This window comes from Notolepis coatsorum (genome assembly GCF_963971535.1).
Source record: "Notolepis coatsorum genome assembly, chromosome: 14".
NCBI classification, from domain to species: Eukaryota; Metazoa; Chordata; class Actinopteri; order Aulopiformes; family Paralepididae; genus Notolepis; species Notolepis coatsorum.
Window position 1 is genome coordinate 100,787,289 of NC_140178.1, and position 22,344 is coordinate 100,809,632.

A 22,344-nucleotide genomic window follows, 5' to 3' on the forward strand; every position below is an offset into this window, starting at 1 on the left:
GTAGATAAAGAAGAAGTCTTTATTTGTCATGAAGATTTAACACACACACATGCGATGGGTGACCCACAGGAACACACTCACACACACATGGACTGAGTCGCTCAATGAAATGTTCTCTGCACCTCCCATCCCGTCGTCCTTCCCCCAAAGGGCAGCCGGGAGCAGACAAGGGCTGTAGCGAGCGCTGCGCCCGGGGACCAATCCAAGTGCTCCTCTCCGTCTTCGTCAAGGACAGCTAGCGATCTGTTGTGCATGTTTTTCCATTGGGTTTACCTTATCGGGAGGGGAAACCCTTGCGAGCACGGGGAGAACATGCAAACTCCACACAGAAAGGCCCGGGAGATACCCCATCTGGGTAACTGGCAACACGGCAACCTGGTCCCCAAGCAGGAATCGAACCCAGGACCTTCTAGCTGTGAGGCGACAGTGTTAACCACTACACCACCGTGCCGACATGATGTAGTATGAAGTTACACCTTTTGAACACAAGAGGGCAGTACTACACAGATTCGCTGCTCAGAGACTCCACTGTGGAGATGCCACAGTGAACCTATTGTCCAATCTGCAGTTCCATGGTGTGATATAGGCGAGTCTAACTATTAAATGTAAACTCTGATAAGATAAAGCATACACACAGCAATATTACGAATTTCAATTCGTTTTAGCATCTCTACTATCTCCTGTTTTGTGTTGTATTTTTATTTAGTGCAATGGTCATCAGTTCATAATCCCCTGGCAGTCCAGGTTATTAATCATTTCTTGTGCTGAACTATATTAGTATTATTTGGAAGGGGATTAGATTCATGGTGATATCGTTCATCAACACAGTTTCTGAGATTGGCATTAGTTGAAAGGCACAGTATTTTATATGTTAATAAAATTGCATTTATCTATAGTCGTAATTCTGTCACTGTTTGATGTCACAAAGAAGGGTGTATCGAAAGCTGTCTACAACATTTGTAACAGGTGATGAAGAAGTAAACAAATAATTAACTGTATTAGACATTTGTTAATGATGAATAGGCTTCACTTCAGATTAGGGCACACAATAGCATCTGCAAATGATTTATAGATATTTTATGAATGTCTTAACAAATCATTTGTTAAACATGAAAAGACAAGTCTGGTAATTGCTTTGTGTGTATTCATAAAAGTCCACAAATAAACAAACTATTAGACATTTGTTAATGATGAATAGGCTTCACTTTAGATTAGGGCACACAATAGCATCTGCAAATGATTTATAGATGTTTTATGAATGTCTTAACAAATCATTTGTTGAACATGAACAAATAAATGGAGGTACAGTATAGTCGTTTTTTCATATCCATTTTTCAAAGCATCTACAAATGTGTTATTACACATTAAACAACATTATTTAATGATGAACAAATCAAGTACAAACAATGTTGATAATGAGTTATAAATAATGTAGAACTCATTTGTAAATGTTAGTTATAGTTATAGTATATATAAATAGTTATAAATTATATAAATTTACGAATGTATATAAATGATTTGTTCATGATTAGTTCATTATCTACAAATACCTTATAAAGGTCTTATAACTGAGTGGTATTATAAAGTGTTACCCAAACTTTCACTGTGTGTCACGTTGTTTGTAGAGCTAAATCTATATTTTATATTATAGCTATGGATCCAATATCATTGTCAATTGACAGTAAGAACCTACCGTTGAAGATGCAAAAAAGAAATAATTTTTCCATCCATACGTTCCCGTTTTATACCATGGTGAATATGAGTGTTATATCGGAATGATCTGGGATAATTCCTGTGAGGCTATTTATAAGGTGCGACACTAATAAGGTTAAATCCATTGGCGTTTCGTCCCTACACATGATACAGTTAAAAATCCAAAAGCATATGATCGGTATTATGTTCCATCATGAATGCATGAAAGGGGGGTGGGGGGGGGGGGCGTTTCTGATTAATTTATTGCCAATAACGGCATCCGTTATTACCACAACATACACTGATCTGGGGGATGGCTATGAAATCCTAGCTGAAATTGACGTCAAATTGCTCTTACATTTGGCCGGTGCGTTTCCAAAAAGAATATTCCAATTACTTGATTGCCATCTGGTAGATCATATGTCCATTTGGCCCACGCCATAACCCTCCACAGCATAATGAATCAGCCGTCCCAAAAACTATTCAATGCGATCGGGTGAAGCCCTCGCTTCAGGCTAACGGAAAAGTCCATCCGAAGCCCTTTCAGTGTGACACTCGGTCTGCAACAGGGGTTACTGCATTCTCAAGACAGTGCCACTACCAGGATCTGGCCAGTACTGCACTTTCGGAGCCTTTTCCAGGCAACATGCTCTGTGACATTGAATAGGATATCAAAAATCGAAAAAAAAGAAAAACGAACCAAAAACGTAATATCACGTGGTTGGCACTCAACAGTTGTCGGGCAAACACGTAATATTACTTGGTTGGCCCCGAATGAGTTAACGGTGAATAACACCATGCTAAAATTGACCAGACATGAACAATTGCTCATTCAGCACCTTCTTGAGATCACGTGTACAAATAATTTAAGCAAATGAATAAAGGGCTTTACAGGAGGTTTTGTAGATACAGTACTGAATTCTGCCATCCAAACACATGCAATTTGAAATATGATTATAGAATATCAGTCCTATAAATTACCTCATTATAGCCAAGTCACACATCTATGGATCGGGCCGAATCCAATGGCAGAGTTGAATCTGGATTTAGTACCACCAGGCGCCCCTGACAGGGCAGCAAAGACTGTGAATGAAATCTACTCTAAGTACAGTTACTTTTTTATAATGTAAATTGCTCCGCCATTTTTCATCAGATTGCAATGAGATATTTTGCTAGACGTTCACAGAAAGGTAGAGAAACTAACTGCATTATGTTTTATGGCAATACCGTTCAGGTTTGTTCCACCCGTGAGATATGATCCCGTAAATATAGAGAAGACAAATCTTCAAGCTAAAAGTCAGATGATTGACAGAGAGCTGGGAAGTGTAGTTTTTCTTTATTCGAAAGCCCATCGAAACCCCTGTGTCTCTTCTCTCAAAAGACTACACTCAAGTTAGGTTGCGCCAAGTCCTCGTGTCAATATGCGAATTTTTCCGACTCTATGCACTGAGATTTCTATAAACTCATATTTCACTAATAACATTTTAAATCATTGGTAAACAAACGTAGTGCTGAAAATATACACTTTGACTGCTGTTTTGACAGGGTTAGGGTTTTTACTATTGGCTACATTTGAAAAAGAAACATTAATGAATACGTTCTGTATTGATGGATTTATGGCGTGATATCAATCTCGTACTGGTACCGGACCGTCGTCTGCCGGCTCCGGGCTGCGTTTCTCCCAATCATTCAATACATTGTTGGAAAGTCATCCGATCGTCACCCCAATGACCCCCGACGGTGAAAATTATTGACCGCCTTTGTAGCCAAGGAGTGCCTGCTCCGAAAGAGATCCCAGACAAGCACTGAGAGTGGGGGAAGGTGACACAAGACGAAGAAGTCCATTGTTTTGACGAGAGCCTCTGAATGAATGGGAGCCGACAGCCATTTTGGATAATCATGCCGAATTGTTACCGGTACACACATTACAAAAACCTTTGTAAAACATACATTTTCCGTGTGACTTTTATAAACCTGTATGACTATACGACTTCAGGCTATGGAACCGTTATGTTTTCCAGCTCCTACCTCTCAGCTGGAACCCAAAAACAGGCATCTGGCAACAAGTAAACAGAAATGTATGTACACAAAACATTTACTTCTGTGTGTTCAAACCTCTGTAACCAGTGGCGGCTCGTGAAAATTATTACTCACTTGTTTTGCTGCACATTACGTATGAATTGCCGTCGAGCCGTCGCATGTCGCGCTGTCCTTAGAACAGGCTGTCATCCCCACCTGTCTGAAGAAGTCCACCATTATCCCTGTACCCAAAAAATCCAAGCCTGCTTGCCTCAACGACTACCGCCCTGTTGCTCTCACCTCCATAGCCATGAAGTGCTTTGAGAAGCTAGTAAAGGGCTACATCTGTTCCTCCCTCCCCAACACCCTGGACCCCCTGCAATTTGCATACCGCCCCAACAGGTCCATGGAGGACGCCATAGCACATGTGCTGCACACAGCAGCATCACACCTGGACAAGAGGCAGGGGAACTATGTGAGAATGCTATTCATCGACTACAGCTCAGCATTCAACACCATAGTCCCCTCCAAACTCATAGCCAAGCTCAGGGACCTGGGCTTGAACTATGACCTCTGCCAGAGGGTCTTGGACTTCCTGACGGGCAGACCCCAGGTGGTGAGAGCAGGCAACTGCACCTCCTCATCCATCACTCTCAAGATAGGGGCCCCCCAGGGCTGTGTTCTGAGTCCCCTCCTCTACTCCCTGTACACACATGACTGTGTGGCACAGCGGAACAACAACACAATCATCAAATTTGCTGATGACACAGTAGTGGTGGGCCTGATCTCTGCAAACGACGAGAGGGCCTACCTGGAAGAGGTAAAGGTTCTAGCGGGGTGGTGTCAAGAGAACAGCCTCTCCCTGAACGTCAGCAAAACAAAGGAGATGATTGTGGACTTTAGGAGGTCGGGGTCAGGGACTACAGCCCCCTCAGCATCGACGGGCACCGGTTGAGAGAGTGAACAGTTTTAAGTACCTCGGAGTCCACATATCTGAGGACTTGACATGGACCACACACATTGACAGTAGGGATGCTCGATATTGGCTTTTTTACCGATACCGATATTCCGATATTGTCCAACTCCAATTTCCGATACCGATACCGATACCGATATCAACCGATACCGATATATGCAGGGTTTCCCCCCCAAAAAACGGAATAATTTCAGGTAACTAATAATTTCACTGGATGCATTCAAAAGGCTTTCTAAATGTAAGCATTATCTGTGCAAAATATGATCATTAAAAAAGTAAAAATGAACATTTTAAACCAACATGCATACTTTTGACAATAAATAAAATAAGAATTGGTTCTTACTTGCTTGCCTGGGTAAATAAAGGTTAAATAAATGTTAAAAAAAAAAAAAAAAAAAAAAAAATTGTTATTGTTTTTTTTTTTTTTTTTTACCGATACCGATATTTTCCGATATCACATTTTACTGCCGATATCGGCCGATAATATCGGTCGGCCGATAATATCGGACATCCCTAATTGACAGTGTTATCAAGAAGGCACGACAACGCTTCTACTTCCTTAGGCGCTTAAGGAATTTCAACGTGAGTCAGAAGATCCTCAAGAACTTCTACTCATGCACAATAGAGAGCATCCTGACTGGCAATATCACCTCCTGGTTTGGGAATAGCACTGCACAAGACCGTAGCAGACTACAGAGAGTGGCCCGTTCAGCCGAACGCACAATTGGAGGTGGGCTTCCCACTCTCCAAGACATTTACAACAAGCGGTGCATGGGCAAGGCTAAGAGAATAATCAAAGACTCCAGCCACCGAAACAACTGCCTCTTTGAACTGCTGCGGTCAGGCAAGCGATACCGGAGTCTCATGGCAAGCACAAAGAGACTCAGAAGGAGTTTCTATCCCCAGGCCATCAGGATGCTCAATGAACAATGAACAATAACAAACATCAACACACCCACAGCACATACACACACTCACTTTAAATAAACAACACACTGTAGCACCCACTTTACCACTTTAGACACTAACACACTTTACACTTTATATTTATATTATTGGTAAGGAAATTGCACAGCATTCTCATTCCTTATTCCTTATTGCACCTCATTGCACCTCACCACCACAAGGTGGCACCACAAGCTAAGCTATACCTCACCATTTTTGTACCAGCTGTACATACTGTATATATAGTAGGGGTGTAACGGTACACAAAAAACACGGTTCGGTACGTACCTCGGTTTTGAGGTCACGGTTCGGTATGGGTTTTCGTTACAATGGGGGAAAGTTTGTCTTTCCATGTTCCCCTCAGGGGTGATGTAGTGTGCAGTTACTGTTAAGTAGGGCTGTCAACGAATATTCTATAAATTATTCTATGTCGACTTTATACAAAATATGATATTAGATGGGGGTAGGTCTTCTAGCTCTGGCTTGTCGTTTGCCCTACTATGAGGCTATGCTAAATTACAGGTAATCTCAGTAGGGTGCCCACCTGTCCCGCGTTTCATGGTAAAAACAATAATAATAATAATAATAATAATTATAATATTTTTTTTTTAAATGTTAATTTAATGCCTCGCTCCAATTAAGTGTGTCAGTGTCACTCGAGTCAGAAGAAACACGCACCTCTAGTCTACCCCTGCGGGGCCAACCGTGTATAGGTGTAACAGTGACAGCCAATTGCCGTATTTACGCCGCGTTGACTTTAATAAACGGCACGGCTCAAATACTTGACATACCGGAAAGACAGATGCGCTGTCTTTAAACTGCTAATTATACTCCATGACTCCGGCGAGACGCAGACCTTGCACCGGGGGATGATAATGAGGCGCCGCCAGCCAGGGACCGAAGCTGTCCAGAAAACCACGAGAGAAGCTTGCCACCTCGCCCGCCACTAGCCCCCATCACTCACAGACAACGGGTCCGGTAGAGCCGGTATAGGCTACAGAGAGAGAGCGTCGCCGAGCCAGCCAGCCAGGGCACGTTAAATAAATCATGAGGGGAAAGAAGAAAAAAAAGTTAAGCGCAGGCTGTGTGTTCTCAGTGAGAAGATTCTCCCGCAGCGGTGCTTTTGTGCAGTTACAAATCCAGGTGCTAGGTGAAGCATCTACAGTTTAAGATTAATAACAAAATGTGCTATATATAGGCTACCGTCGGCGTCGAATATGAAATAAAGGCATTTAAATAATAAATACATTTCTTTCATTTTAATTAGCAATAAAAAAAAATTATACAAAAATAAAATCATATATTTTTTTCGCTCAACTACGTGTCCCGCATTGTCCCGCAAAAGCAGTGCTGCTGTCCTGCGACTGAACAATTTTGACCTGGTCACCCCAAATCTCAGTGGTGTGCGTGGGCTAAACAAACAACATCCGGCCCTTTGCACAAGTTATATTTTGTGGGTGAACTTTTGAATTAAGTTCTGCAAGCAAAAAAAAATTTCAGCATGTGCATTCCGTTAGTGGCGTAACATTGTATTCGTTCGGTAAACAGTGTGTACCAAACCGAACCGAACTGAATATGTGTACCGTTACACCCCTACTAAATACAGAGCTACATATTGACTCTCATTGATATCCAAGCAAGGACATTGCGATGAAAAGGTGTGCGTTTTTATACTATTGTCAACAAAATAAACGTAATAATTTTTTATTTAATCCAATAGAAACATTTTAAGAAAATCGCATTTCAGCAGTATTATAAAGAATTTGCGATGAGAAAATACCATTTTGAATTAAGTAGCACCATGACAATTATTGTAATTTATACTGGAGAATGAAATATCGTCAAATGCCGTTATATACCATCAAAACTAAGAAGAATGTTGTGATGTGATTTTTTGTGTAATGTCGCAGTGAAAGGGTTAACCGCCTGTAGTATGGCGGTGAAAGGGTTGACCTTCTGTATTGTCGCAGTGAAAGGGTTAACCATTTGGTAGTGTGGTAGTGAAAGGGTTAACCTTCTGTAGTGTGGTAGTGGAAGGGTTAATCAACTGACAGCGTGCTGCTCCGCTCACCTCTCCTCCTCATGCCTCTCACCATTGCAGCTCTGTCCTGCTGCCCCAGAGGGGTGATGATGATGATATGGCCTAAATTTCACATCATGATATATTTAGCATTTTGGACAGATAGCGGTCACGGTATATTTGTGTTTAGCCCCACTGGGCCACAAAGGGGCTCTATGAGGATGGCACAGTCGGTCGGTCATGCTCGATCCAAGCATTACGGTGGTGCACGCTTACAAGGAGTATAAGAACAATGGCTGTTTATACAGTTTATTATACAGTATAATATTCATATTGTGCATTATTATATAATATCATATTCATATTGTGCATTATTATACAGTATACTACTCAGATTATGCCTTATTATACAGTATAATACTCTGATTATGCATTATTATACAGTATAATACTCTGATGGTGCATTATTATACAGTATAATACTCAGATTATGCATTATTATACAGTATAATACTCTGTGCTCTCTGTACAACCTTGGTATTTCTATAAATTAACTAAAATCGATACCTTAGCACATTTCTCCAGGTGTATAATGTCTCCCAGTATATCGCACCTACTGCACCATGTCACCTGGTGGAGTCTTCAGACACACACCTGAAGTCTGATACCTTCTCATTACAACTCCATTCATGCGACCTACCCTCTGGGCTCACCCTTCTGTAGTCTGTTGAGGAGGGAGGAGTGTGAACTAGTGACTCTAATAGAGGCCTGGCACGGAATGTTTGTGTGGTTCTCCCTCTTCCAGGATGGCTGTCTGTAACCATTGGTGACCAGTGACCACTTTCAAAAGACAATGCCTAATTTCTGTGCAGTGGTAGAGTAGGTAAAACACTGGAAAAGCATGAAATTACTGTTCCACTGTGACTTGTTTACACAATGCAGTAATAATAATAATTAATAATAATAACAACACCAAATTATTATGTTTTTTGTTCATGTATTTGTCATATAGCAACGCATTACATTGCCACGTACAAAGCAATCGTTGCTATGTTCCCTTGGATCGAAGCAACGGTTGTGATTGGAGGATCAACAAAAGAGGGCGGGGTTTGAGCTATAGCTCAATTGTAATAGGTGAGGCGGGGGGTCAGTGGTGGATGGAGGCTCCTCCTCTCTCACCAGCAACTGTAAGCGCTGGTCCTCTGTGCGCTGCTCCTCCTGGTGGGAGGGGCTGGGGCCCGCTGGGGGCGTCACTCGCTGCCCCAACTCCTCCTCCTCTCCGGGAGTCCCTTCACACCTGGACGGAGCCTCATCTAACGCCACACGCGGCTCTCTGCTGCAGCCTGGCAGAGAAAACACACAGCGACGTTCATTCTAATTTAGTGTTTACACATCCTTTTTAAGCCCTTTCACTGCCACATGATAAAGGGTTAACCCTTTCACTGCGACAATACAGAAGGTTAACCCTTTCACTGCCACACGATAAAGGGTCAACCCATTCGCTACCTAGCTACAGAAGGTTAACCCTTTCACTACCACACTACAGACGGTTAACCGTCTGTAGTGTGGTAGTGAAAGGTTAACCTTCTGTAGTGTGGTAGTGAAAGGGTTAAGCAGTTGTATTCATTACCCCTGAAACAGACTGCGAAGTGGAGGTAGATGTGCGAGAGGCGTATGTCGGCGCTAGAGCAGACACACCAAGCTTTAAAACATTTTTGTTCTAGTAATGTTCTGCGTCTAGTGGTGTGACGGTACACAAAAACCACGGTACGGTACGTACCTCGGTTTTGAAGTCACGGTTCGGTACGGGTTTTCGGTACAGTGGGGGAAAGTTTGGCTTTCCATGTTCCACTCAGGGGTGATGTAGTGTGCAGTAACTAATTGTACTTGTAGGGCGGTCAACGAATATTCTATATTGAAATTAATAATCTACTTGTAAAAAAAGAAAATAATAATAATTATATTAGATTGTGAAAAAAAAACAGCCCCCGGTGGGCGGTCGTTAGTGGTTAACATTACATACCGTTGTATTCGTTCGGTACACAGCCGTACTGAACCTAATGTCCAGCACTGAAACGGTTCGGTACGGATACGTGTACCTTTACAGCCCTAATATATAGGTATACTGAACAATTTTGTTGTTTGCACTTGTTTACGTACTTGACTTCTTGACTTTCTATTTTATACTTATATTATACTATCTTGTTATTATCTAGCACACTCTCAGGAGCAAAACAGAAAGAAGCATTTCATGCAAAGTATTCTGTATTTCTGTATGACAACTAATAAAGAAACTTGAACTTGAACTTGAAACCCTTCGAGAAGCTTCGTGGTCCGGGCTTGAACTTTCCATAAACGTGTCCATATAAATCCATTTTGTTAGATCCAACACTGTCTGAATGTACAGTATCTTGTGATTATGATACATTTCCGACGACGACCACAACACTATTAGCCTAGCGCAGTGGCGGACTGGGACACAAATTCAGCCCGGGACATTCAGACGCACCAGCCCACACACCGGCCCACGCACCGGCCCACGCACCGGCCCACGCACCGGCCCCGAAACCGGCCCACACAACGGGCGTTATGAAACACTTGTCCAGTATTAAACAACCCAAGGCTGTGGCTAAGGAGTCAACATCAGGGAGACCAAATCTACACACCGCCCCTAGATGTGCACTCATGCACAGTGCACACACACAGACACACACATACATATACCGTTACTTCCCGTCATTGGCATATGTTTTTTTTTTACTAACATCTTAGTGCCTCATTAGCCTAGGGATTAAGGATACATGAAGTATTAACTACACCATAATAATATTGAGGTTTTGATCCATAGAAAGTAGGGATGTCCGATATTATCGGCCTACCGATATTATCGGCCGATATCGGCATTAAAATGTGATATCGAAAAATATCGGTATCGGTTTTAAAGAAATAATATTTTATTTACATTTCTATAACCTTTATTTACCCAGGCAAGCAAGTAAGAACCACCCAAAGTAGTAGTAGTAGTAGTAGTAGTAGTAGTAGTAGTAGTAGTAGTAGTAGTAGTAGTTTATTCAGTCATCATCTCACACAATACAATATACCCCATCATTTAACAATATTTGATTTTACAGTGACTGAAAAGGTACAGACTGAAGCATAATGCTTATATGCCTGTCCTATATTCTTAACAAAAATTAAAAAAATTGGCGGCTACGTGGCGTAGTGGGCAAGGCGCTCGCCACAAATACTGGAGACGCTGGGCTCGCCTGTTCGAGCCCAGCGCTCCACATTGCTTTCAGTTTAGCTGGTCGTTCATACTAATACACATTGGCCGTATTAGGGGGTGGGAAACTGATGGGTGGGGATTGGGCGTTGTGGACAGCGACTCCTACAGGTCGGTTGGTGTGCCTGCGCAGTAGAATCAGGAAGTGTCGGGGGCAGTGTGAGCCTCCCACGCGTTACTCCTCGCCACTGAGAGATCGAGCTGCGCAGGTGAAAAGATGCGACTGCTGTTACCTCAAGTACCGGAGGGGACTTGTGCTATGTATGACTTAGTCCACATTGCAGCCGGCTTGTGGGAGGCAAGAAACAGCGTTCGTGACAGGGGAGGGTTGAATTGGATGATACGAAATTGGGATGGGAGAAAATGTAGAAAATGGGAGAAAAAGTGGATAAAAAAAAACAAAAATTAAAAAAATTAAGACTCCAAAACAGTATTCTAAAAGAAAATAGCAAAAGAAAACAGTATTATTCACCCCTGTAGTTTTCAAAAATAGCTTTACAAATTTTTCTTAAAAACCAAAAGCGAATTACTCATTCTTAACTGTATATCAGCATTGTTCCACAAAGCGCTTCACAGAAACCATCAAGCATTCACACAGTCATACACTACTGGTGGTTGTGAGCAGCATCAGCAAACACAGCTGCCCTGTGGCAGACTGACGGAATCATGTCTGCTAATCAGCGCCAACCACCATCAACAACCTTCATAAATACATTCAACATTAATGGAATAGGCTAACTACCAACTTAGCTGTAGCAGTTAGCTGTTATATGCAATCACATATGTTTAACTACGGGGTAGTAGTTGACCTAGTTGTTAGCTTAAGCTAGTTAGCTGTGGTTATTTACAAACATGTAGATGAGACTAATCATATACAGATCGAGAACATGGCTAACAGTTGGGAATTCTAAGGTACATCTTATTTAAGCATGTAAAATGGCAACTAATCAATTCAATCAATTAGATTACCAATATTATATCAACATGAAAATTTGGAAGGGAACATAATAGTATTTTATTTTAGTATTTACTATTATAATATTAGTAGCCGATTAATTTGCAGCCCGTCCTAGGTTCTGATTGGCTCTCTAAGTTAGCACTTTAGCCTCTGATGCTGTGGTGGGCACTAGTCCTAACATTGCTAACAAAACTTTTAGTCAGAGAAAAAACGTCACGAGTCACAACTATTTACGTCCACGTGCTGTAAGGAATCAGGAATACGGAAAGCACATTGTCTTGTAATAGAATGACTGAAATCACTGCAAGAGCTAGTATAGGCTAGCTAGCCCTCATGAACCGGCAGACACCAACAGTAGAATATACTGCATGCACCTGTCATGTTACTGTTGGTTCCTTCCACTTGAACTTCATCATCATTAGCAGCAGCAGCGGGTAAACATGTCTGTAATTTTAGAACATTGTTCTGCGTCTTTTACTAGCAATTTTAGTTTTTTAATTCTAGCTTTTTCAGCTCCACCCTTTCTTTTTTTGCATTCTCCATTTCTGCGCTTCTAGGCCTACTCGCGGTTGGGAGGAAACGTGAATCTCATTCACTGATGTCTCATGTCTCATTCAAGACTGGCTAACAAAAGCATGTCTTTCACTTAACACCAAGAAAACAGTGTGTATGATGTTCACAAAGTCACCAGTAGAGGTCACTCACTCTAATGTGTTTCTGGGAGAGGCGGAGCTGGACATTGTACATTAATTCAAGTATCTTGGGGTCACATTGGACTCTACATTGACCTTCAAAAAGTCATGTGAAGAAAGTGACAAACAGTCAAGTTTAACATCGAAAACTTCAGGCAGATCAGGCCCTGCCTGCCAGTTAATGCTGCAAGGATGTTTCTGCATTCAATGATTTTATCACACATCGAGTAGGCCTACTGTTTTATCAACTGGTCTCTTTTATATGTCACTACTCTTACACCAATATAATTACTCTACAAAAAAGCCATAAAAGTATTTGATAGGAAACCAATTTCATTTCATCACTGTAATGTTTTAGAAAAACATAACATGCTAAGTTTCGAGAATTTCCAAGTTTTCAAATATACTTGCTTCATGTACAAGGTTCTGCATGGACTTGCCCCTCCCCCATTGAATGAGTTCATCCAACAGAAAGCAGACACTGGCATTACCACCAGGGCTATCAGTAGAGGGGACTGTAAGGTGCCTTTTTGGTATACTACCATTGCAAAAACTGTGTTCTCTGTTAAAAGTGGTAACTACTGGAATAGCCTGCCAGTTGTGATTAGAGAGTGCCCTACATACTCCATGTTCAAGACCCATCTTAAACTGCATCTTAAGGCAAACCAGAACTGTGATCATTTTTAATCTGATTTAGTTTATGCAACTTGTTTATTGTTTTATTGCCGGCCCACACACTGGCCCACACACCGGCCACATAATGGCCCACACACCGGCCCACACACTGGCCCACACACTACACCGGCCCACACACTACACCGGCCCACACACCGGCCCACACACTGGCCCACACACCGGCCCACACACTGGCCCACATACTGGCCCACACACCGGCCCACACACCGGCCCACATACTGGCCCACACACCGGCCCACACACTGGCCCACATTAGTGGCCCACACACCGACTCACACACTGGCCCACACACTGGCCCACACATCGGCCCACATTAGTGGCCCACACACTGGCCCAAAAAAAAAAAAGTAAAAAAAAAAAAAAAAAAAAAAAAAAAAAAAAAGTATAATTTTTTTTTTTTTTTTTTTTTTTTTTGGACCAGCCCACTTTGGTCCCGGCCCATCGGGATTCGTCCCGAACGTCCCGATGGCCAGTCCGCCACAATGGGATTTCCTGGTGGATGGGACGTGATGTCACACGAATGCCACGCTCAGCCAATAGAGTGAATATACTCTACTTCTGGCGCTAGAGAAAAGCACCCTCAGCCATCATATTTGAAGACGCTGATTGGATCAAATGTTGTTGCTAGGTTCATTGTGTTGCTAAATTTAGTTGCTAGGTTCATTGTGTTGCCCTGTGAAATTGCGCACTGACGCTGGCGCTGATTTCTAGGGCCCGATAAGAAAGAGGGGGGATGAATAGGACGCACAAACAGCGATTTATATTTGATATATTACATGTTATTGTGCATTTTAAACACAAACATACTTAAAATGAGTAATTATTATTTATTTTTAAAAGATTTTTTTATTTTTAGCCGTCGAAATCGACTGTTATAGAAAAATCCAAAACCATTTCATTATTCTTTATTCTTCTTTCCACCAGGCGCCCTAGCGCCCTCTATGGACCAGCCGCCACTGTCTGTAACTCTATTTCATTAGCACTGTGACGTAGGTGGGTTGGTCATTACCATTATTATTGTATTTGTAACACCATGTAAACATCAGGTTAGTATAGGTATTTGTGTATGGTGTGTGGTGTCACCGGGTAATAATTCCCTCTTGTGTTTCCCCCCTCCTCAGGTACCGTCCGCCCTTTCCTGTAGAGACTGCAGAGTGCCCAATGATGACTACAGCTGAGGACAATCACTCATTAAGGGGCGGGTGGATAAAGCCTGGAGGACTGCAACCACATGGAGCGTCTTTTGCCATTGTTGAGAATAGTCTCATTATTGTGTTGGCCTTGTTCCACTGTGGTGTGGAAGTGAGTATGTGAACGTGAGGTTCACATGCGTTGGTAAAAAGCCTGTGGCAACGTGTGGCGTGTGTATTGTGTTGCTGGGTGGTTTTTCCCAGTTTGCCAACCATACCTATATATTTTTTTTCTTGTGTTACTGTGACACTGGGTCACTTATATGTGTCCAGGGTTCCCCTTTGTTCCCCCATTTGTTGGGGCTAGTAGCAGTCGACGACTGCTCCTACCAAGTATGGAGAAGCACCCTGGCGGCTCCCCGTCCCCTATAGACGTGTGTCCCCCAGGGCTCGGTCCTTGGACCACTCCTCTTCTCTCTCTACACTTAAGGGCTAGATCCACAAAGAATGGATTGCACCGTGCTAGTTGCACCCTACTTACAATTCATTATGAATTGAAAATGGGGGACCCTGGTGTAAACAAGACGAAAGTCTTTATCTGGTCTGCATCCCCTTAACAATTGTGTGTATTGAGCTGTACTGTATTGTCCCCATTCTACAATCTGTTAAAAGTTTCAATCAGTCCAAATTAATTGTAAGTAGGGTGCAACTAGCACCGTGCAATCCATTCTTTGTGGATCTAGCCCCAAGTCTCTGGTTAACATTATCACATTTCATGCCTTCTCATATCATTGCTATGCCGATGACACTGAAGTCTTCCTCTCCTTTCCTCCCTCAGCTATCCAAATCTCTGAGCGGATCTCAGCCTGACTGTCTGGTCTCTAACTACACACCCTCAAGACCCCTCCACTCTACATCTTCTGGTCACCTGAGAGCCACTCCTTTCTGAGATCCTGGAGGGTCATCAAAGAGAAGCAGGCTATTCTCAGTCCTGGCTCCACAATGGTGGAACAAACTCTCCACATTGGATAAAAGTGTCAGCTAAATTGTAAATGGTGCATTTTATATAGCGCTTCTATCCAAAACGCTTTACAATTTGTTCCTCCCATTTTCCCATTCACTCACACATTCACACACCGACGGCAGAGGCAACCATGCAAGGTGCCAACCTGCTCATCGGGAGCAGTTAGGGGTTAAGCGTATTGCTCAAGGACACTTTGACGACTGCTCTACCTGCAGAGCCACTGTAAATATGTAAATGTAGATGTAAAATTGAATTTGTTATTATTAAATTGTTGTATTTGATCAGATGCAAAGAAAATATATTGGTCGTCGGCACCACCCTACTCTCTAAATATCAGCATAGGCCATATCACATATCGGTCGACCACTAACATGTGGGCTATTGGAAGGACATCAATCACTAACAGTAATTCCACCGTGGTTTTATAGAAAACTGGTCTATCACAGACACAATGACCATGGAAAACAAAGTGATTTGTCTCAGTTCATCAGAAGCCCTTTATTTTTCAGTGATTTCTGAGAACGGTTGGCAGCATGTATGAAAGGGCAGGGGTTTTGGTTGCTGTGGATGTTTCTTCACTCTCTCCAGTGGGCTTCAGTCATCAATGGTGTCGGTCTCTGTGCTGACCACCTCACCGTCCACCAGCTCCTGAGTCACGATCACCACCTTGCGGGTCGTGCTGGTGGTCTGACTCTTGGCACTGGGACTGCGGGGACACAAAAACAACAGACACACTCAATATTATGATGTAAGCTTATAAACTAATATGTCTGATACCACTTATCCATATCCTGTCTGCAGCCAGAATTCTGACTAGCACTAAAAAAAAATAGAGACCACATCACCCCAGTGTTAGCTTCCCTTCACTGGCTCTCAGTCCAGTACAGGATCCATGTTATGGTCTTATTATTTGTTTTCAAAGCCTTCAATCGCCTGGCATTCTTCACTGCGTATATTCCACATAAGCGGAAATTCAAATCTCAACAAAAAGATCAAGAGACGCACGTTGGGTAAAGTTCTCCATCCAGCAGTCTTCTGTACTCTGCGATCTCCATCTCCAGCCTGGTCTTCATGTCCAGCAGCATCTGGTACTCCTGCCCCTGGCGCTCCAGGTCCGCTCGGAGCAGACCCAGCTGTTCCTCCAGGCTCAGCACCTGCCTCTGGTAGCCTGTCAGCATGCTGGAGTACCTGTTCTGGGTGTCAGCCAGGGTGGACTCCAGAGAACCTTTCTGTATGGACGACAGGAAGGAGACATGATTATTACAGGTCTTTTGACCCGATAACAAAGTCTGTCTAAAGAGAAGTCGGTTCATTCTGCCGTCATCTTGATAACGGCGACTGACAAGACTAACGAGACATTCTACACATGCGCCGTCCAGTGTCCTTAGTTACCTTGGTAACCACTTGCCATGTGAGCCCCAGGATTTTGGCAGAGATCGTTATTGATTTTACACATCTTTAAAACTCACATTTCACTTCAAAATGCAACATAAATTCACATCACATTTAATTATTTTCTATTAACACTTTAATCGCCGAAGACGCTGTGCAGCGTCTTTCCCCGCCATGCTTATTCTGCCGAAGACGCTGGACAGCGTCTTTGATATCAATATTTCAAAAATCTGTGATCGAAATCATATTTCTCCCCCGGAGACATTATATGTACTGGTGAGCCCCTCTCAACTCTCCAACGGTTCAAGAGCGCCATCTGGTGGCCGATCGCCCAAACAGGAAGTGATGCGGATGAAGTGGTGCTCACCCATATTTCGTCCGGGCACTCGCTATGGTTAGCAGGACTCCATCTTGACACACTGGATGTCGATCGGTTGCAAATAACTCGATAAACAACATGATTTGGACGTATATATTATTATACAACCTGGAAATGGATCGGGTATTTCTACATCCCATAATAGGAATATTTCAGTTCCACGCTCATCGTCCAACGGCGCGAGGAAGATACGGTAAGATCCAGCATTATTTTTCAACGTGTTCTTTACTAACTGCTCTAATGATCATATCACCCACACTAGATGAATGATATAACGTTGCCCACGGAATTATAAACGACCCCCCGCCCATCCGGTCAACATCAGATCATACTTAGTAACTCCTAGAAGCACGTCCAGTTGAAATTTTTTATCTCGCACAGATTCCTATCAAACTGTATTTGATCATCAATATAATGCATTTGGGGCTATAAATCAAGTTCTGGAGAAAGCTGCAGAAAACGATAAAAACATACTTATACTTTAGACCGTATTTTAGTATGAATATGTGAATGAAAAAGTATAACGTTGCTACACCCTGAACAATAGATATAGGACGTTGAATGGGCCATAGTAATGTCCATTTAGCAATATAATTTAAAAAGTTATAGCCCTGCAAAGAAGGGGAACTTCTCCATGTTAAATAGGGCTGGCGAGGGATGGTAAATTATGAATTTAACCCCGGCGATCAAAGTGTTAATGGGTTTGTTTTGTTTATATTTTCATTGTTGCCGCCATCTTTAGTGTTACAGGGTTCTCCGTTCAAAACTCGCTCTCCTTATTTATATAGTGTGTCCGCTGACAAGCCCTTTTCACAGGAGCCATTTTGACTTGTCATAGATGGGTAAACAAAGGTGTAACCATGGATATAGAATGATCTATCGTTACACATTTGCATACAACGTAAATGGCTGCTGTGGAAAGGGCACATTATTTATGTTTTGGAGGCAAGAACTTGAGAAAACAGATGTGAAAATGTCAGGTTTGTTTTGGGCTACGCTCATCAACTCAAGACGGAGAGTTTTGAATGAAGTTGTACCTGTGCCTCATCAACATGAGACCTATTCTAGGGGTCTTCAGAGGCACGGCAGAGAGCATCCTGACTGGACGCATCAGCGCACAGTAGGGCTGTCTTAAATACTTCGAAGCTTCAAAGCTTTGTTCGATGGGCATGGGATTTGAATATGAAAGTAGAATTCGATTATAAAAAAAATATATATATATGAATATATATATATATATATATATATATATATTTTTTTTTTGCTAAATCAACTCTGCCTCTCTTTGTTAACTACAACAAGCAATGCTGTTTGTTATTTAAGATGAGGTCGGACTCGGCACTGACAGATTTGTGTTCATTGTGCTGCTTTTATAAAGCCTCAAATGACGGCTTACAATATTTCATGAAAGCAAAGTGTTTTGTTTGTCTAAGATTTAAAAAGGTTTAAACTTTACAGCACTGACAAAGTTGAACAAAGTGCTTTACAAGTCCCACAACATAAAAAAAATAATATTAATAAAAAAATATATATTTTATTAAATTTATTTTTTATTTTATTTCGAAGCTTCGAATTAAAATCGAATCTCGGCCCCGACGCTTCGAATTCCAAAAAAAAAAACAAAGGTCAGCCCTAGCGCACAGTGCTCTCCCCAGGCAGTCAGACTCATGAACAAATAGCACTAATGACCTGTGACTGGTTGGTTCTTAGGGTTCCTCCAGTTTGTTCTGAACTAGGTCAAACTTATTTCTCCTTTGATGCTTCCACAACACCTGGAATACCGTCCAACTGACTGTGAAGCTTCTTCCTTCTCTTGCTGCATTTAAAAGTATGATCTCAGACCACCACTGTGTGTTGACTTGTAACTGTCTTAGCTGATCTTTATTGTTTATTCTTATTTGTTGTGCCTATATGTATGAATTTGCTGATAAACTGTGTCTTTGTTTTGTAAGCTTGTCATCGCTGTAAATGAGGGTGACCTCAGTGTCTCACGAGTTGAAATAAAGGTTTGAAATTGCATTTAATGAAATTACTGAGGAAAGAACATGCAGTGCTACTTTATAGCTCAATGAATGAATGAATGAAAACTTTATTTAACAGATTGCAGAATGGGTACAATACAGTACGGCTCAATACACACAATTGTTAAGGGGATGCAGACCAGAGAAAGACGTTTGTCTTGTTTACATCAGGGTCCCCCATTTTCAATTCATTTCATTTCAATTTCATGTCCCTGCTACTGATTTGCACACAGTACATGTATAATTTTACATCTGATATATTCACTATTCTTATTTGTTATTATATGTGTGGATGTTGCTGCTAGGAGGCCTAGGAGCCAAAGAACAAGAACTTCACTCCTCGACTGTAAATGGCAGGATGTGACTAATAAACCAGAAGCAAATTTTATTTAAATGTTTTACTTTTTATTTGTTTAACTTTTTTCTATCCTTATTTATTTATTCTTTCCTTCCATCTTCCCCTCTCCCTGTCTTGGTATGTATGTGTGTGAATGAGACCCCGGGTAAGGTGGGTGGGAAATTGGGGGTGGATGGGTCGGTTAAAATGTAGAACTGCATGATATTTAAATGCTCAGCACTGTAATTGTTGGGATATTGCAGGAAGGGGGGGTTAAAATGCAAAAGCACAGAATATTTTACATGTTCAGGATTGTAATTGTTATTTTTTCTGTGTGAAGCTAAGAAAAAAAATGTTTTAAAGAAAAGGTGAGGTCCTCCCACTGTACGGTATACAAACTAAAGTACAACCTAATTTTGTACTTTAGGTTGTGCTTTGGTTTGTTTATTGTATATTTTGTACTTTGGTTTGTATATTGTATGTTTTGTATAGTGGGAGGACTTTATTTGACTTTACTTACTTTTAACTTATTATTACTGTATGAAGCACATTCTCAGGGGCTCATACAGAACCAAGCATTTCACTATAATGTACATGTACTTTATACGTGACAAATAAAACAAAACATAAAAAAATTAAGTATAATTTTTTTTAAACAGAAGCAGACAGGACTGGTTTACCCACCATGCTGAGCTGGGCTTGGAGCTCGATCTCCAGACTCTGTAGGGTGCGTTTCACCTCGGTGACTTCGGAGCGGGAGGTGTTGAGGGTTTCCGTGCTCACAGCGACTTCCTTGTTCAGATCGTCTGACTGTGAAAAAACACGACGAACCGGGAAGAAGAAGACAAAATAAATCACTACAACGGAAGACGTTAGAAGCAGTCGAGTAAACGGACGCTTAATAACAGCGAATAACATCATAAGAAATTATAATGAGAATGATAATACATGTATGTCTTGTATGGCACCTTTCATACAAGAATTTCAGCACAAAGTGCTTCACAGCAGTAAAATAGACATGAATGTAGGTATAACATTTGCATAACATTGACAGAATAAAAGCAATGCATGAAGTGAAAACATAAAAATAGACATAGAATTTGCACAAAATAGATTAAAAACAGTGCAATAAAATAGTTCTCATTTACAGAACAATATTCACAGTGTGGACGTAATGAGTTCATATTTAGTGAGCTAGCCCCCCCTAATGTCCATAGGTAGGGTGTTCCATAGCTTTGGCTATACTTAATAAGTGTATAATAAGGCTTACGTTGTCCATGAAACAAGCCAAGATGTGTGACGTAACCGTGTAATAAACATGTAATAATGTGCAATAGTAGACACATGTAATATACGTCTAATGAGCCTGATTTAATAGGAGAAAGCTCCAGCCTTATACCTTGGCCTGGAACCAGACCTCCAGGTCCCGGCGGTTCTTGGTGGCGATGGTCTCGTAGTGTTCTCTGATTCCAGCCATGACGACAGTGAGGTCCTGCTGAGGGGCAGCGTCCACCTCCACGTGGACCTGGCCGCCCATCTGGGTGCGCATGGCCAGCAGGTCCTGCACAAGCAAACACACATTGGGGATGTTCAAGACCAGGTAACTGCACATCTCTGTGTCCACTGGCCACAGTAGATTCAACATAGAAAACTTCTCAGGAATTTCTGAATTTCACAGCAAGAAAATTATGTTAAGTAAATAAATTAAGAATATCTGGTTACCTGCCAAACTGTCTAGTAGAATTAACAGACAATTTGACCAGCGTTTGGCTGGTGGTTGGTGTTAATACTATACATAGTTAATATACTATGCTACTATTCTTATACACAGAGATGTAAATGTTATACTACTACCTCATCATGCTAATGTGTCTACACAGGGCCGCTTCAGGGGGTGTGCGAGCAGTGCGGTCGCACAGGGCCTCGCGGGAAGGGGGGCCTCGCACAATTTTTTTTTTTTTTTTATTTTTTTTTTTGCGAGGCCCCCCTTCCCGCGAGGCCCTTTTTCATCACAGACCTAAAATCTAGTTTTGCTTATATGCTTATATATTTCACATTAGACACGTTCCTGGCTCTGAGGCTCTGCAGGCAGCAGAATTGGTTTCAATGAGGGGAGGGGTTACAGCCAGGTAGCATCTGTTGAGTTCATTGTGTGCGTCTGTGTGCGTGCCGGGGGGGGGGGGGGGGGGGGGGGGGGGGGGGGTGTGAAACGACTCATTGCCAGACGTGAGCGATTCGACTCACGCTCACGGCAATGAATCGGCTCTTATGAACGAGTCGCTCATGACCGACCCATCACTAGCGTCTGACTATTTCGCGCGTGCAGCATTGGATGCCAGCCAAGATGAAGAGGACATCGTCCGCAGATGGACTGAAGATGAAAGTTGTTGCATGTTAGACAGTTCAGTCAGGCTAGCCATCCCGGTTAAAGACAGGGACAGCTAGTTAGCTTTAGCTACGTTATAATATTAAGTGTGGTTCAGTCGGGATATAGCCATGATGATGTCGGCTAGTAGCTAGCTTAGCTAAATGCTAACTAGCGTTAGCTAACCTAGAGACAGCGCGTGCAGCCAAGATGAAGATGATGGTCGTTCGGCAGATGAACTTCGTCAACTCCACGCAGTTGTCTCCATCCTCTTGGACGTTTGGTGAGTTTTTAATGCCCTCTATTCTATTCCCGCCGTGGATCTCTCTCTCTCTCTCTCTCTCTGGAGCCAAACTGGCCGACTAGCTGTTGTAGTAGTGTAGTAGCTAACGGTGTATGGCCTGGTGTCAGAACC

The 22,344-nt window shown here is 42.2% G+C and overlaps 1 protein-coding gene across 1 annotated transcript in view; it reads right to left on the reverse strand.

Moving 5' to 3' along the window:
* Positions 1-22,344, reverse strand: part of LOC311240677 (uncharacterized protein) — a gene marked incomplete at its 3' end in the record, with an annotated part of 46,886 nt that overhangs the window by 18,867 nt on the left and 5,675 nt on the right. Inside the window, exons 6-10 of the mRNA XM_084329250.1 lie at positions 20,964-21,125; positions 20,249-20,374; positions 16,441-16,664; positions 16,071-16,141; positions 8,832-8,995 (exon numbers count right to left, since the gene is read on the reverse strand). Coding sequence (XP_084185376.1) covers positions 8,832-8,995; positions 16,071-16,141; positions 16,441-16,664; positions 20,249-20,374; positions 20,964-21,125 — 747 coding nt within the window. The remainder of the gene's footprint in view (positions 1-8,831; positions 8,996-16,070; positions 16,142-16,440; positions 16,665-20,248; positions 20,375-20,963; positions 21,126-22,344) is intronic.